General features: G+C 31.2%; 1 protein-coding gene across 5 annotated transcripts in view; it reads left to right on the forward strand.

Annotated features, from left to right (window-relative positions):
* The window catches only part of LOC130901290 (uncharacterized), a 164185-nt gene that overhangs the window by 133602 nt on the left and 16934 nt on the right, over positions 1–13649 (forward strand). The window contains exon 1 of one of the 5 annotated variants that reach the window (XM_057812516.1): positions 532–877. The exons of the other annotated variants lie outside the window; for them this stretch is intronic. Within the exon in view, the coding sequence (XP_057668499.1) occupies positions 644–877 (234 nt within the window). The 5' untranslated portion in view covers positions 532–643. Of the gene's footprint in view, positions 1–531; positions 878–13649 lie in introns of those variants that run through there. 5 annotated transcript variants of the gene reach the window in all.

The following is a 13649-nucleotide window of genomic DNA, read 5'->3' on the forward strand; positions in this document are numbered from 1 at the left end:
AGCGATGAAGTCAAAGAGGTGTATTATTCTAATGATTTTGGTAATTTTTTTTTTTAGAAATCATTTCATATTTCAATAAATATAAACTTATTGAGTTGAAACAAATTAACTATAAAAAACTATCGGCTTTATCTGATTAGTTATGGTTTGAATTTTCTAGACCAGATCCTCCGAGTATAGTATTTTGCTGTGTTGATATTTAGTAAAGAACTCTAGAATATTTTTCAATCTTTGTTTTAAATGGTTCAATAACGTCTATAGAATAAAACGAAAATTTTTTCGCCGAATTGGTACTAATTACCAAACGTTAATGTTCCTTGTTTAATCGTTTGAAATATAATAGTTGTTATAAATTATTACAATTTAACAACTATTAAATGAGTTCTCATAACACATCACAGATATTATTCCATTATTAAATAAAGATTCCAAGAAAACTTTTACCTTTCAAAATAACTCAGAGTTTGCTTTGTTATTTACCTGGCAACGCTGTAACACCTTTCTCTCTTTAGCCACTCTTCTGCAGCGTTCAGTTGTTTTAGTCTCTCCGTGCTTCTGGCTGAGGAGGTTATCAATCGTGTAATGCGCACCATTTTCTTTTTCTTTTTTATTAACTTCTTCCGTACGGTACGCGTAATTAAAAATGATCAACAAGTTTCGGTATAAGAAACCTGCAAATAAGGGTAACGCGTGTTACAATGCTGTTAGTGATAATGATACGCTGAAAAGGATTAAGAGTGGCATAAAGGATATTAAAGTGAAAGATAAGGATAATGACACTGCGATGAGGGTTAATACAAATAGTTTAACAAGAAATGGAAAAATTAAGGAGGATAACGAGGAGTTTTTAGATGAAAAAACAAAAAAAGAATTATACGTATGTATAAAAGACTGTCTTGGTATAAATTTAAATTTTAAATTGCTTTTGTAATAACTTATTTGATGAAGTATTTGGAAAATTGAAGGTTGAGAGTATGTTTAGGGTAATTGTTTTGATAAACAATACTAATTGAACTACTATCTGATCATTATTTCTGTTTATGTTTATAAAGTTTTTAAAGGATGCAACAAAGGAGAGTTAACACCATATGGTCGATATGTTTACAAAACAGGTTAATAAATTAAGTAGGTAGTTAACAAGTGTTCTTTTTAATCCGATTCTTTATATGACAGTTTTGGAACAACTGTAAAAGGAATACTAATAATATTGATCAATTAGTATAAATTATAATGTTTTTACATAGTTGAATTAAAGGTTTATTGATAAAAATGTTCATAATGAATTTGGTCTGATTGTTCCATTGGGAGAATAATAATTTGAATTTATTAAGTTTTCATTGTTTCACGTATATGAATGAATTCCTCAAATATTACTAGGATCATAATAATTTGAAATTGTGCTAGGTATTTCGGGTATTGTCACAAAATTAACGGTTTTATAGCTGCCCATACACTTTTTTAGAGTTTTCATATGTAAGGTGAATATTAAAAACAAAATTATCTTTGAATAATTAAGAGAAACCTTTTTAATACCAACTGCCTAACATTACCTACATGTTTAGTCTTTGATTATTTCCAAATATGTGAAACAACAAAAGTTAAACAATATTCCTTATATTTTCATTGTTTAATTCTGTCTTAAAGATATCTGTTCAAGGTTTTATGCTCTATTCATATATTTTTTCACCTTGATGCCTTTTCCATACAAATTAGCGACTAGGAATTGAATACACTCCTAAAAGAAATTAGCAAAAACCAATATTCATACATCTAATTGATATTCCTGATATTGATATTGTTGTATTTCTACGGTCATTGCAGAAAATTTAAGGGATATGAAACAAATTGATTTGTCGATAGAAATTGCTAGAAAGAGGTATGCAAACAGGACTTTCTCTTTGAAAAATTAAACAAAAAACTTTATGAAACATATGCTTCGTATCCCAGGAAAATTCCTCATTTTCTAATTATGTCTACGACAAGCAATTAACAATTACATATCCCAAATATCATTGTTCTACAATAATTAACCCGCATTCGTTTTGTTTCCATAAAAAGAAAAATTTTAAAACATAATTAAGTTTTGTGAGAATAATAGACAATTGATTATAAAGTTAATTGAATAATACGATGTTGCTATCTCTGTAACTCCATCTGTACACGTTTTAATAGGTAATAGTTCGTTGACCAAGCTTATACTATATCTCACAGTAAAAAAACTTTAGGATACAACAAAGGAAGCCAAAATAGAATCGTAAATATATATAATTTATATAAAAATCACGTAAGTAAAATAGTACAATTATTTTGGCAATCAAAAATATGGAAAAATTATAAACATATAAAATTCTTGGTTGTTTGGTATATGAAGCACTATTTTCAGCAGTCGTTTTATTTATAAGAAAATTAGGCAGTGAAAAATAAATTCTTCAATAATTTTTGCAATTTTTTGTTATAAAAAAAGCTTTAAACAAAAACCACGAGTAGTAACCTTTTAGTTAAAACGTGATTATTAAATATAGGTAAATATATTAGAGATTACCTGTGATAAATTGTTACAAACAAGCTCGCGAAATTCGCGCGGCGCCTTTAATCTGTTTTAAGTAATTGGTCTAACTAAGACGTCTTGCCGTCGAACGTTGGGGCCTTTACTCCTGTAGGTTTGCCGATCTCTTCTGTGGTGCTGAAGGTGCCCACTTCGAAAATTTATTATAGTTTTTATTTTGTTTTCATTTGAAAAGTTGCAACCGACTAAATTTTTCTTTCTTACAATTTTTTTCTCATGTAACTAACACGTTGTTCGAGAGTATACAGTTCAATTAGAAATGTTTGATTGTGTTTTAATACCTCCTGTGAGTATTTTCAATAAATAATTACAATTTATGATAATTTCCTTAAGAATATCTATGGCGAACGGTTTCCTTGGCATGTACTTACAACGATCTAAAAATCTATATATTTTTTAAACCATAACATTTATTGAGTTGAACAAAGAGTACCTTGTTAAAATATCAATCGAAAAATTCGGTTTTGCTATCTTCAGATTGTACAGTTCCCTGTAAAAGATACGGATATTAACCATTGGGCATGAGCCGCCCCCGGCCTTCAGATAGTTGTGTAGAATTTTTTATTCCTTCAAACACACCACATGATCATACGTAATCATCCATTAAAAATTCATATAACTGGAATTTGTAATTTAGCAGACATACTTTAATATAAGTTCTGATTTCGCCACTTTAAACGCCTATAACTTGGAAACTAGGGGTCGTATTAGAACATTTTTTTATGTCATAGCATAACGTCATCTACTCACTCTCGAATTTTTGCATCAATTCCCAGACCACCCTGTATAAAATGTCAGCAGAGGAGACAGTGACTGTAGCTTAATCTCTTATCAAAAATTTGTTTCTTTCACAAAGAAGTCGTGAATGTTCCTGATTATTTTCCTCTCATCATTTCTCAAATGTTTCTAAACTCTCTTTTTGAAACATTATAATTTTACTTTAGTAAAATGATATGTGTTTAATACTTTTAGAGAATTTGTGAAATCAAAGCTATGGTTTACTTACTGACACGGATTTTGTACTAAAGCTCAGAACCAATAAGCTATTTTTTTTTTGAAATGCCAAAAAGTATAAAAACCGCAAGCCTTAGTTACCTATCAATTTTGTTGTTTATGAGAATTAGTCTTAGACAGTCATATAGGGGAATTCATAATTTTCAATCTTCAAAAAAATACCACAAACAATACTGAACGCGTCCACACTATTATTATTTAGCAAACTGAGTATTTAATAATTTAAGTTACAATTAGTTACAATAATCTGATTAATGTACTAGACGAATATCAAATTAAATGAACTAAGAATTTAAAGTTATAAATGGTTACACCAAACTGACTAGCGAAGTAGACGAATATCAGTTGAATGAATAAAATATTAGTTTCACAGGGTTCTTTATATATTAGTTCTTATCTTGTACCATAATAATTATAAAATTAGATAAATATATTTAAACATATCCAAAATTTATAGCAAGATAACTTAAAGAGGTTAGAGTTTATAATAATAAATAAGTAATTGATGATGATGCGCCGCTGTAAAGAGGGTTGTTTTGGATAACTTAACTGTAGCGTAAACAAAGTGTTCAGTATGAATATGAGCATTCCAGAAATTCCAACCTAGTAATAAACAAATGAAACACCCGTCAGCTGATTACATTTATCTATTTACATACTAGGGTAGAAAAAATCCAGTCATATGGTTAGGACAAGATTATATTCCGAATGTCCAGATCATGTTCAGAGAAAGAACATCGGTATACCATTCTCTATCTCTCTATGCACTATTCTGATTGAATTGCCATGACGTTGAAGTTTCGAGTGGTAGGAACGGCGAAGAAGGAAATTAACAAGTTTTGATTTTATTGGCGAGAGTGGTAAATCGATGCTCTTTCTTTCTTTTCCAATACTACAATTCCATTTACATGTTGCACTCTCTGTTTTCAATTTAACTCGAGAAGTTCAATTGGTATAAATGCCACTACTTTATATAAGTAAAAAATTAGCAGCTACGAGGATGGTCCCAGAAGTACCTGACCAACAACCCAATAAGTTAAATACCCTTTTTATAATAAGAATCGTCAAGCTCCTCAAAATATCTTCTCATATATCTCTCAAATATCTCTTCAAAATATCACTTCTTAATTCTTGGAAAATCTTTAACCACCGAGCCATTTTTTCAAGTCTGTGAACAGAAAATAATCCGAGGACGGTAAATCTGGCGAATAGGATGCATGAGTTCGTAATTATAACTTTAAATTATTAATTTTTACCATAAAATAACTGATGTGTGAGCTGGTACATTTTCTTGATGAAACAACAGTTTTTTCGCTCAAACATTGCAATAAGTTCGCATAAAACTCGCCGTGGATGGTTTTTCCTTTTTCAAGACATTCAATAAAAATTATCTCACGCGCATTCCAAAAAACCAACACCATGACCATTGCCAGTTTTTGCCTTCTTTGGAGCCGGTTCTTCCTTATCAGTCAATTGTTTTGATTGTTCTTTTGTTCCGGGTTTGAAGTGATGGATCCAACATTGCCAAACACTCGATGGAAACATCTCCATGACGCTATTTTTGTTCCATTGTGAACAAAGCGGCACCTATCTTGCGCACAGCTTTCTAATGTCCAAATGTTTAGTTGATATGCGATGAAATTTTTAGAAAATCAATCAAAAACAAAATGGAATTCATGAATTCCATGTTGTTTCTCATTTAAATTATAAAAAATGGTTACTCTCTAATTTCTTAGGAATGATTAGTGGATTTCTTGTAAAAGTGTCGAAAGAAAAGAATCGTCTATAAGTTTTGCTATATTCTGGAAGTATCAATATTCTCTATGTTATAAACATTATATATGTCAACTTTAAATTTTTTTTATATTCTTTTATTCTATAATCTAAACCCTACTTAAGTTGCTTGTTTGATAAAATATGAATTTATTTATCTTTTGAAAAATCCTTATTTTAAAACAATTACAGAACAGTTGCATTTTTGATAAATGTTCATTTATCATCGAATATATAAAACAACGAAATTCTTTTAACTATGTATCTCTTCCTACGGCCCCAGGCAAAAAGATAAATTTTCATGACGTAAACCATCAGAGACATAATAATTTCCGTTCCATGTGATAAAAAATCTTATACCGTTAACTTCCGTCGTTAGAAACGAAAAAACTGTCAATAGGGATGTTTGTTATTCAATATTAGATGTTTTTCTTATCTATTTGAATAATTTTAATCCATGGTAAATTAATGTCTGCTATTTAATGAAAATTTTTAATTTGAGAATCAATTTCGATCATATAAATTATGGAACAAGCTGAAAAAGCCTATTTTCCACACGTTTCTTTGATATACAAATAACGTGTGATAAAACACTAGCGGGCCAGCTGGTTACGATATAGACAAAAAAGAGATGGGATCTACTTCAAGGTGTATACAGTATCCTAACAGGAAATCAACAAAATTTCATACGCTGTAAATAAAATCATGAAAAGCTTCCATTTATTTTCAGATTATAAAAAAATTACAAACTGCTAAATTACCTCATTTTTAGATCTTCTACCACTTGCATACCTTTTAAATTTCATCCTCATCGTCATATAGCTCCCACTGGAGCAAAGGACACCTGTCGGTGTTTCAGGGTCGGTGAGTTTTTCGTCTCATTTTGTTGAGGGCTCTCCATTTACTTAAGTTTTTGGTTATTTCTGTAACCTCTTTCCATGTTAAGTTTATCTGTTTATCTTTCTCGATAATTCTTCTCCATGTTCGTCCAGGTCCACCTTTTCTCCTTCTGCCTATTGTATCATGGCAGATATTATGGTTGTTTGGTATGTTTGTTGCTGGTGTATGACCTATACATCTCCATTTTCGCTTCGTAATCTTACGTCTCTTCTTCTGTTATGCTCCAACCTTTTAAATTTACTGGAGAAATTTTGTTCTAACGGTCTTACAGGGGGCGAAGGCGGTAAATTTCCTCTAATTCTTGGAAAATCGTTAACCACCGAGCCATTTTTTCAAGTCTGTGAACAGAAAATAATCCGAGGACAGTAAATCTGGCAAATAGGATGCATGAGTTGGTAATTGTAACTTGTGTGAGCTGGTGCATTGTCTTGATGAAACAACACTTTCTTCTTAACCGAATGCTTGATTTCTTTGTTCAAACTTTGCAATAAGTTCGCATAAAACTGGTGGTTGATAGTTTTTCCTTTTTCAAGATATTCAATGAAAGTGATCTTTTTTCATTTTTCATATCTTCGAAAACTGTTTGAGGGTTCAAATAGTGATTCTGAAGAGTCGAGTGACAGTGCCAGACAACCAAGTAAATTGCAATCGCGGGTTACCTAGCAAAAAATAAGAAAAATTAGGAATGTATTTGGATTATTGACTCGGTTTAAATATTCAAAATTTCTATCACCAGACTATTAGGCTCATATTGCATGGTGGATCTCAATTTAGGACAATGTCAAAATATTTAGCGACAATTTTTTCTATATTATTGCTTATGAAACTAACAGAGTTTGAAAGCGAAAGCTCGTAACCAAACCTGTTATATTTGGCTTGTATCTACAGATTTTTACGATCTGTATAATCCAAATTCAAATGAAAAATAATAGATCGAGGTCATATAGAAGTGAACGAAAATTGACAGACTCCTTTTTTGGAACAATAATGCCTTTGAAGGTAAAGTTTTCATCTCTAAATTCCTTCACTGTTTCGAAATAATTTCATGAATAAACAGTCGTAAAAAAAGAACTAGAAATCAAAATAAATTTATATTCAATAACATATCAAATAAGAACATCAAACGTAAAGTTTTCTTGGTAAAAACTTTTTGAACGAAACCGCTCTGTCGCGGTTATAACACGAGGTATAATCGTGCCGTCACATACGCCAGGAAAGACAAGCTTGACCTCCGGCTGTAAAATCGTACTATACCTAAATGAAAGTAGTTTTCAAGAACCGAGTAGTTGGAGTTCAAACTCGTGCAGCGTTGCACAAAGCCTATTGTCAACAATAATAGATCCAATTCGATTCTAACATAAGTTGCGAGTTAACAGTTTACTTAGCATTGTTGCAAAGTTAATTCCTTATTCGGTAATAACGGGTTTGAACGTTTAGTCAAAGAAGAAATTAATACGGCAACGCTGTTTATTAATATTAATGAAAATTATAAATTGCTTAAATTATCAGTCACATATTTATTAAATTATATATCTATTTTTATACTAATTAATTAATTAATTAAAAGTGTTATCCGGACTCTGCTTCATTTGTTATTGTTTTGCTGACTTTAAACGTGGTCGTACAAACACCGATGATGGTGAACGTTCTGGTTATCCAATTGAGTTGTTACTCCAGAAAATATTAAAAAAATTCACAAATTGGTTATATCCAATCGTAAAGTGAAATTGTTTCGAGATATCTGAGGCCGTAAAGATATCAGAAGGCAGGCAGAATATTTACAATTAATACATTTGACCACGAGAAAGCTTTTTAGAAAGAAGGTGACGCCTTTACTCACAGTCGATCAAATCAACAATTGATGATTGATGATTCAGGGCAGTGTTTGGCCATGTTTACATGTAATGAATCAGATTTTACTATACTATACGTGCCAATGGATGAAAAATGGATCCATTACCTCACTCACTTCACTTCTCAATCAATAGAGAATACTACATAGAGTTGTTGGATCGTTTGAATGCAGAAATCAAGAAAAAAACGGCCTCATACGACGAATAAAAAAATTCAGTTCAAATGAAGAAGTAATTGATGACACGGAAGCCTGTTTTGAAACAAAAGAGTTAGAGAAGTATTGGAATGATTATATTGCTGTCTAAGGAGATTACATTAATGAATAAAATCAATTTTTGGGAAAAAAATGTGATTTTCTTAGTTAGTCACATGACTCATTGAGTAATAAAAAGTTTATCGAAAAAGCAATTTTAACTAAGAAAATGAGATTACTGACACATTTCTTTAGATGTTAGATTCTACTGTAAACCAACTATTATCGGCTTATACTTTAAAACAAACAATGATTAAAAATAGAAATGTAAAGCGTAATCTCGAAACACCTCCATTTTCTGTTTCATAAGAATTACCGGAGTGTTAACAAACAAAAACCTGTCTATTTGTTCATTGCGATATCACAAAGATATTCTGTTCAAGATAGAGTTACAAACACATTTTTGGTATATTAAAGTAGAACAAAATAATTAAACAAAATTGAAACTATCAATTATATCTGTCAACTGAAATCATCCAAAATAAAATTATATCAGTTTAGAAACATTGCATCAAGTTTTGTCAGCATGTGGTTTTAAAGACAAAAAACTGAACGAATTGCGTTAACCGAATCATCAAAGATCGTTCGATGACGACAAGATTATTTGCGTCACGTAAAAGACTACCGAAGTTCTAATAGACGAATGGGGTACAAAAAGGGCTCAATTCACGTCTGGTATCCTATTTAAACCAAACTTTAATATTCAGTTGTAGCAAGTTAACGAGGTACAATAAAGATTTTTTTGCAAATTCCAAGTAGGACTACTCGATTGGCTTTTAATGAATACTTTCAGAGCATAAGTAACAATAAGGTTACGAACACAATGATTTGGAATTCCTTATTGATAATTGATGAAAAAAAGGGAAGCGTTAACTGGTCAATGTTAAGCTGACTTTTTGCTACATTTTAAGGTAGAATTTAGGAAAAACGGTCGCAATTATTGAAAAAGACAGTTTTGTTACATAATGGTGATAAGCTTACCTATTAGTCCCCTATTGTTGCAGGAAAATTAGTCTAACTGCGCTACGATTTATGATTTATCGCCTTATTCGCCATATTCACCTGGTCTAATTCCCCCAAGTACCTACTTTCCGTTCTCAAACCTAAAAAGGGTTGGTAGTCAATGATTTCTGACAAAAGTAGTTAGGCAGATAACTTCCGACAGTTTGACAAAACTAAGTCACCGTCCCGTGAGGCAAGCCTCGTACAAGATTCTCTGCAATGATTTGTTTTGTAGAAAAATGAAGGAGATGAAGCCTGGATGAAGTTTTTGATGTTCTATATTTTCTCAATGAATTGACTCTCTCTGTTACAAATAAATAAACAACATATTATCACTTTTCAAATGATAGTTTTTTACATTAAATTTCAAGAACTACTTGGCAAAGTGAATAATCAATTGTGATAGTGATAGGCCGTGATGAATTTACAAATATACTTTTATATTACTGTATAAGGCTAATGAACTTGAATGCATGAGTAGTTTCAGATGTAAATTTTTAATTGTTATACTATTTGTTTGATCATTGTTAACAGGAGACCAGTTCTAATGAACAGACGGGCGGTTATTCGCATTTAATGGTTAATTAAGACATCTTCTAGTACTAAATTAGTTACACACAAGAAAAGACGCGTCAATAAACTTTGTATGAATCAAATGAATAGATATTTGTTTATTGACATTTCAAAAACGTGTTCTCCAGTCAAAATAACCTTCGACTGGTTTTGGAAATATCCTTTCTAATTAGTGTTTCTTATAATATACGTTCAACATTAAATTTGGAAACCTCGCATCGTTTTCATCCTTTTACGATAATTTTTTTTACGAAATATATTGGTAAATACTTTATTTACTTATAAATTGCTTACAGATACAATGTATTCATTCAGTTGAATATTTCACAATTAGTTTTATTCATAACTGTTACTCATCTGATCTTACTCCCAATTTTTCTAGCATTCATTTGTTTCTATGTGGTTTATACTCTAAAGTTTTTCGACTCTTATTTCATAGTACCTATACATTTCATTGGTTTTGCTGTCGCATTGATCCGAGACACTATCTTTGGAATGCGATAAATCTCTAGCTTTGTTTTTATAAATTCTACGTAATGAGACTGATATTTCATCTACAAAACTTTTGTTTTTATTTTAGAGGCAATGTTATATCCTTCAAAATATCTATTTTGGCAGCGCACGAGCTTTCATATAATCGCACCAGAACTTTCAAACCACCTTTGTAAGGTATAGAGAGAGAGAGAGAGATTCGTTGGATGGTTTTTCGGTAGGATAAGGGAAATTTTTTATAGGAAAAAGGTTTTTTGAAGTTCGCTCTGATATAGGAGCTGCTCCTCTGCAGGGCTGGGGTTGTGGTGACTGTGAGGGGTTGTGCTGAACAGGAGGAAAAGTGAACGATAATTGGCCAAAACGGTTCTTCTTGGTTTGTGGATATGTTTTGTTTTTTCATTGTTTATTTCTAATTTAAATGGGGAGAGAGCTGGTACAGCTGCGGTTGCATTATTTATATGCTCGGTTGATGTGTGCTACTACCGATTGGACGTGTTAGTTCGTGAATTTCGTTAGTTTGTTCACAATTTCTTTTTTTCGATCGTGCCATTTTGTTATTGTAAAAATAATTAGAAACATTAGATTAAGATCAAATTCTGACACGACAGACAAAAAAGCGAATCAAAATAGTCAAAATGTGATCATTAAATTGAAATTGGATTGAAGTATTGAAAAGATCGCGTGCTGCTATCAGAAGAAAACAGCAATAGCTTTGGAAAAGGAGTGATTGGCTCCTCACCTCAATAATTCACTAGCGCATTAATCGAATCTTGTGTAGCAATACCTGTAAGTTTTAACTCTTCAACAGAATAAAAATTCTGCTCAATTGACATCGGTTCGATGATAAAAAGACGGTTACAAATAATGCGCTGATTTCACTTCTGAAAGCTGTCTACCAGGACTGCTTAATGAAGTATGACATCACTAATCCTTCCAACAAGATAGACGCACGTGTTTTTTCGTATATCTTCTTATTAAGTTGTTTTATGCAGCTTTTCAGCACGAATTACATGTACAAATCGTCTGTTACAAATTGCTGTGCGCTGAAAGTGCTCAAACTCAACTGTCATTTTCCAACGCATCTTTATTATTAAACGACGCGACGGTCTAATCTCAGAAGTGAATTTTTAACGTTTTCGTTAGTTGAAGTTCGTCATTTGTGAAGCTGACCTTTAACGTCTTCTCTGCTTTCCAAAATGTCTACCAACGAAAAACTTTTGTTCCTAATAAGCCATTTTCCCTATTCCAATTTCTCAAAATTCATACTCGTGGCTTTACCGAGAACACACCACAAAACTTCGCTGTTGGTACTGAAAAAGTAGAAGAGATAAATAAATTGGACAAACACAACGTTGCCAGATCGTATGCAGTGTTACCGAATAATTACGTATACTATTTGGATAGGACACAAAAACAGCCAAATATGCAATAAAAATAATGTCATCCTAAGGCTAGGCTAGGCAAAGATAGTAAATAATTTAACAAAAATGGGATGAGATTACCAACATCGTTTCCAGGGATCCTTAAAAGCAAAACTGTAGAAAATAGGAAACTTTAGCCAAAGGAATCTATATCTAGTCTCAGACAATTTTTTGGCTCCTCATTTTGTAATAATGTGAGGTATATAATAATGCGGGCTTGACACGAATTTATTTTTCGAATTTCAACTAGTTTCCCGACTTTTGAAATTGTTTTGTCCCAAGTGAATTGAAATTTCTGAAACAGTAGGTGATACTCAACTTGTTTAGTACCACTACGACAACACCCACAATTACACTGACTGGCGCGCTTTTCGATAACCAAGTTATCGTCTTCAGAGACCGATGATAAACTGTTTACTTGTTGTAGTAGTAGTGCGCTTAATTCCAATTTTTGCTTATTATTTGGGTTTAGATACCATTAAAACAATTATGTCATTTGTTTTACATCTTAGACAATTCTACTTAAGACATCTTATACTCTGGTTGGTATGATTCAACAATCACTTATTTTTTGATTGTGTAAGAAGTCTGTTTTCATTTTTCAGGTTAAGTTTCTTGCTTTCAGTCTGGCTTTCGTGAATTCGTTGGATATTGACTTTTTTGTGTGTATCTAACTGAAGTTTACAAACGACTGAATATACTCTTGAAGTGGAGTTGATGTATAGAGATTTATTATTAGCAACGCATGTTTTTTGTGTGCACTAAATGCATATTCTGGTGTTGAATGTTCGAAGTAAATTTGATTAAATATTAAGCCTGCATTATGTGATATTTGAATTTTCTTATAGTCTATTTTGATGTACGATAGAGTAAGAAAACGAATCCAAAACCAAAATAAATGTACCTGTTTTCGGGATTTTATTGGTCTATTATAACCATACGCTGTACAGAACAATAGAAAAAGGTTTTGACCTGCAAAATCACGAATGCTTCATAATTTTATTACTCTTTCATAGATAAAAGTAGATTATAACATTTTATTTCGAGTTTTTTCAACGCTTCAAATATGTTCTTATTTTCAGATAATGTATTTATTATCTATATTTAATATTGAAAATATTTTTGACTTTTACTATAATTACTATTCATTGTATGAAAATCCAAAATACATAATAGTATTTAAGTAATATAACGGAATATAAAACTTCAATTTAAATTTCATCTTTCAAGGTTTCCGATAAATCGGTATCATTTTAAAAATAAATTATGATGAGTATTTAAATATTACAAACCACCTTAAGAAAGCATTTTTACTGCATAAATAGCGATAACTTTTTCTAAGAAATCTCGAACCGGAAATTTTTGAGTGATTCAACTTATAACCAGGTTCTTTCATTTTGCCTGTAGCAGGTTCTTAGAATTTATGCGATAACTATGTGTGTGTTCTACGAAGCTTGGTCAATATTTTTTTGAAATATGATATTTTCATTTGATTTAAAAAAATTGTATTTATACAATATTCTATACAATATCTATTCGTAATCAATGTTATTAGGCATTTTTGAGAACTTAATTATATTATAACTGTTTTTTCTTCATATAATAATCAGTATTTTTTTCTATTTTAATTTGATAGTCTAATTATAAGTTTCACTCTATTTTCAGCAAGTACATAGTATGTTATTTTGATTCGCCTAGTCGTGCCCGTCTTGTTCAAATACAGTAGGAAGATTTTAGATTTAACAAATAACCTCAAATAATGGAGAAAAGATGTCAAAAGATTTATTGAACAATAAAATTG

The sequence above is a fragment of the Diorhabda carinulata genome, chromosome X, assembly GCF_026250575.1.
Source record: "Diorhabda carinulata isolate Delta chromosome X, icDioCari1.1, whole genome shotgun sequence".
Classification (NCBI taxonomy): Eukaryota; Metazoa; Arthropoda; class Insecta; order Coleoptera; family Chrysomelidae; genus Diorhabda; species Diorhabda carinulata.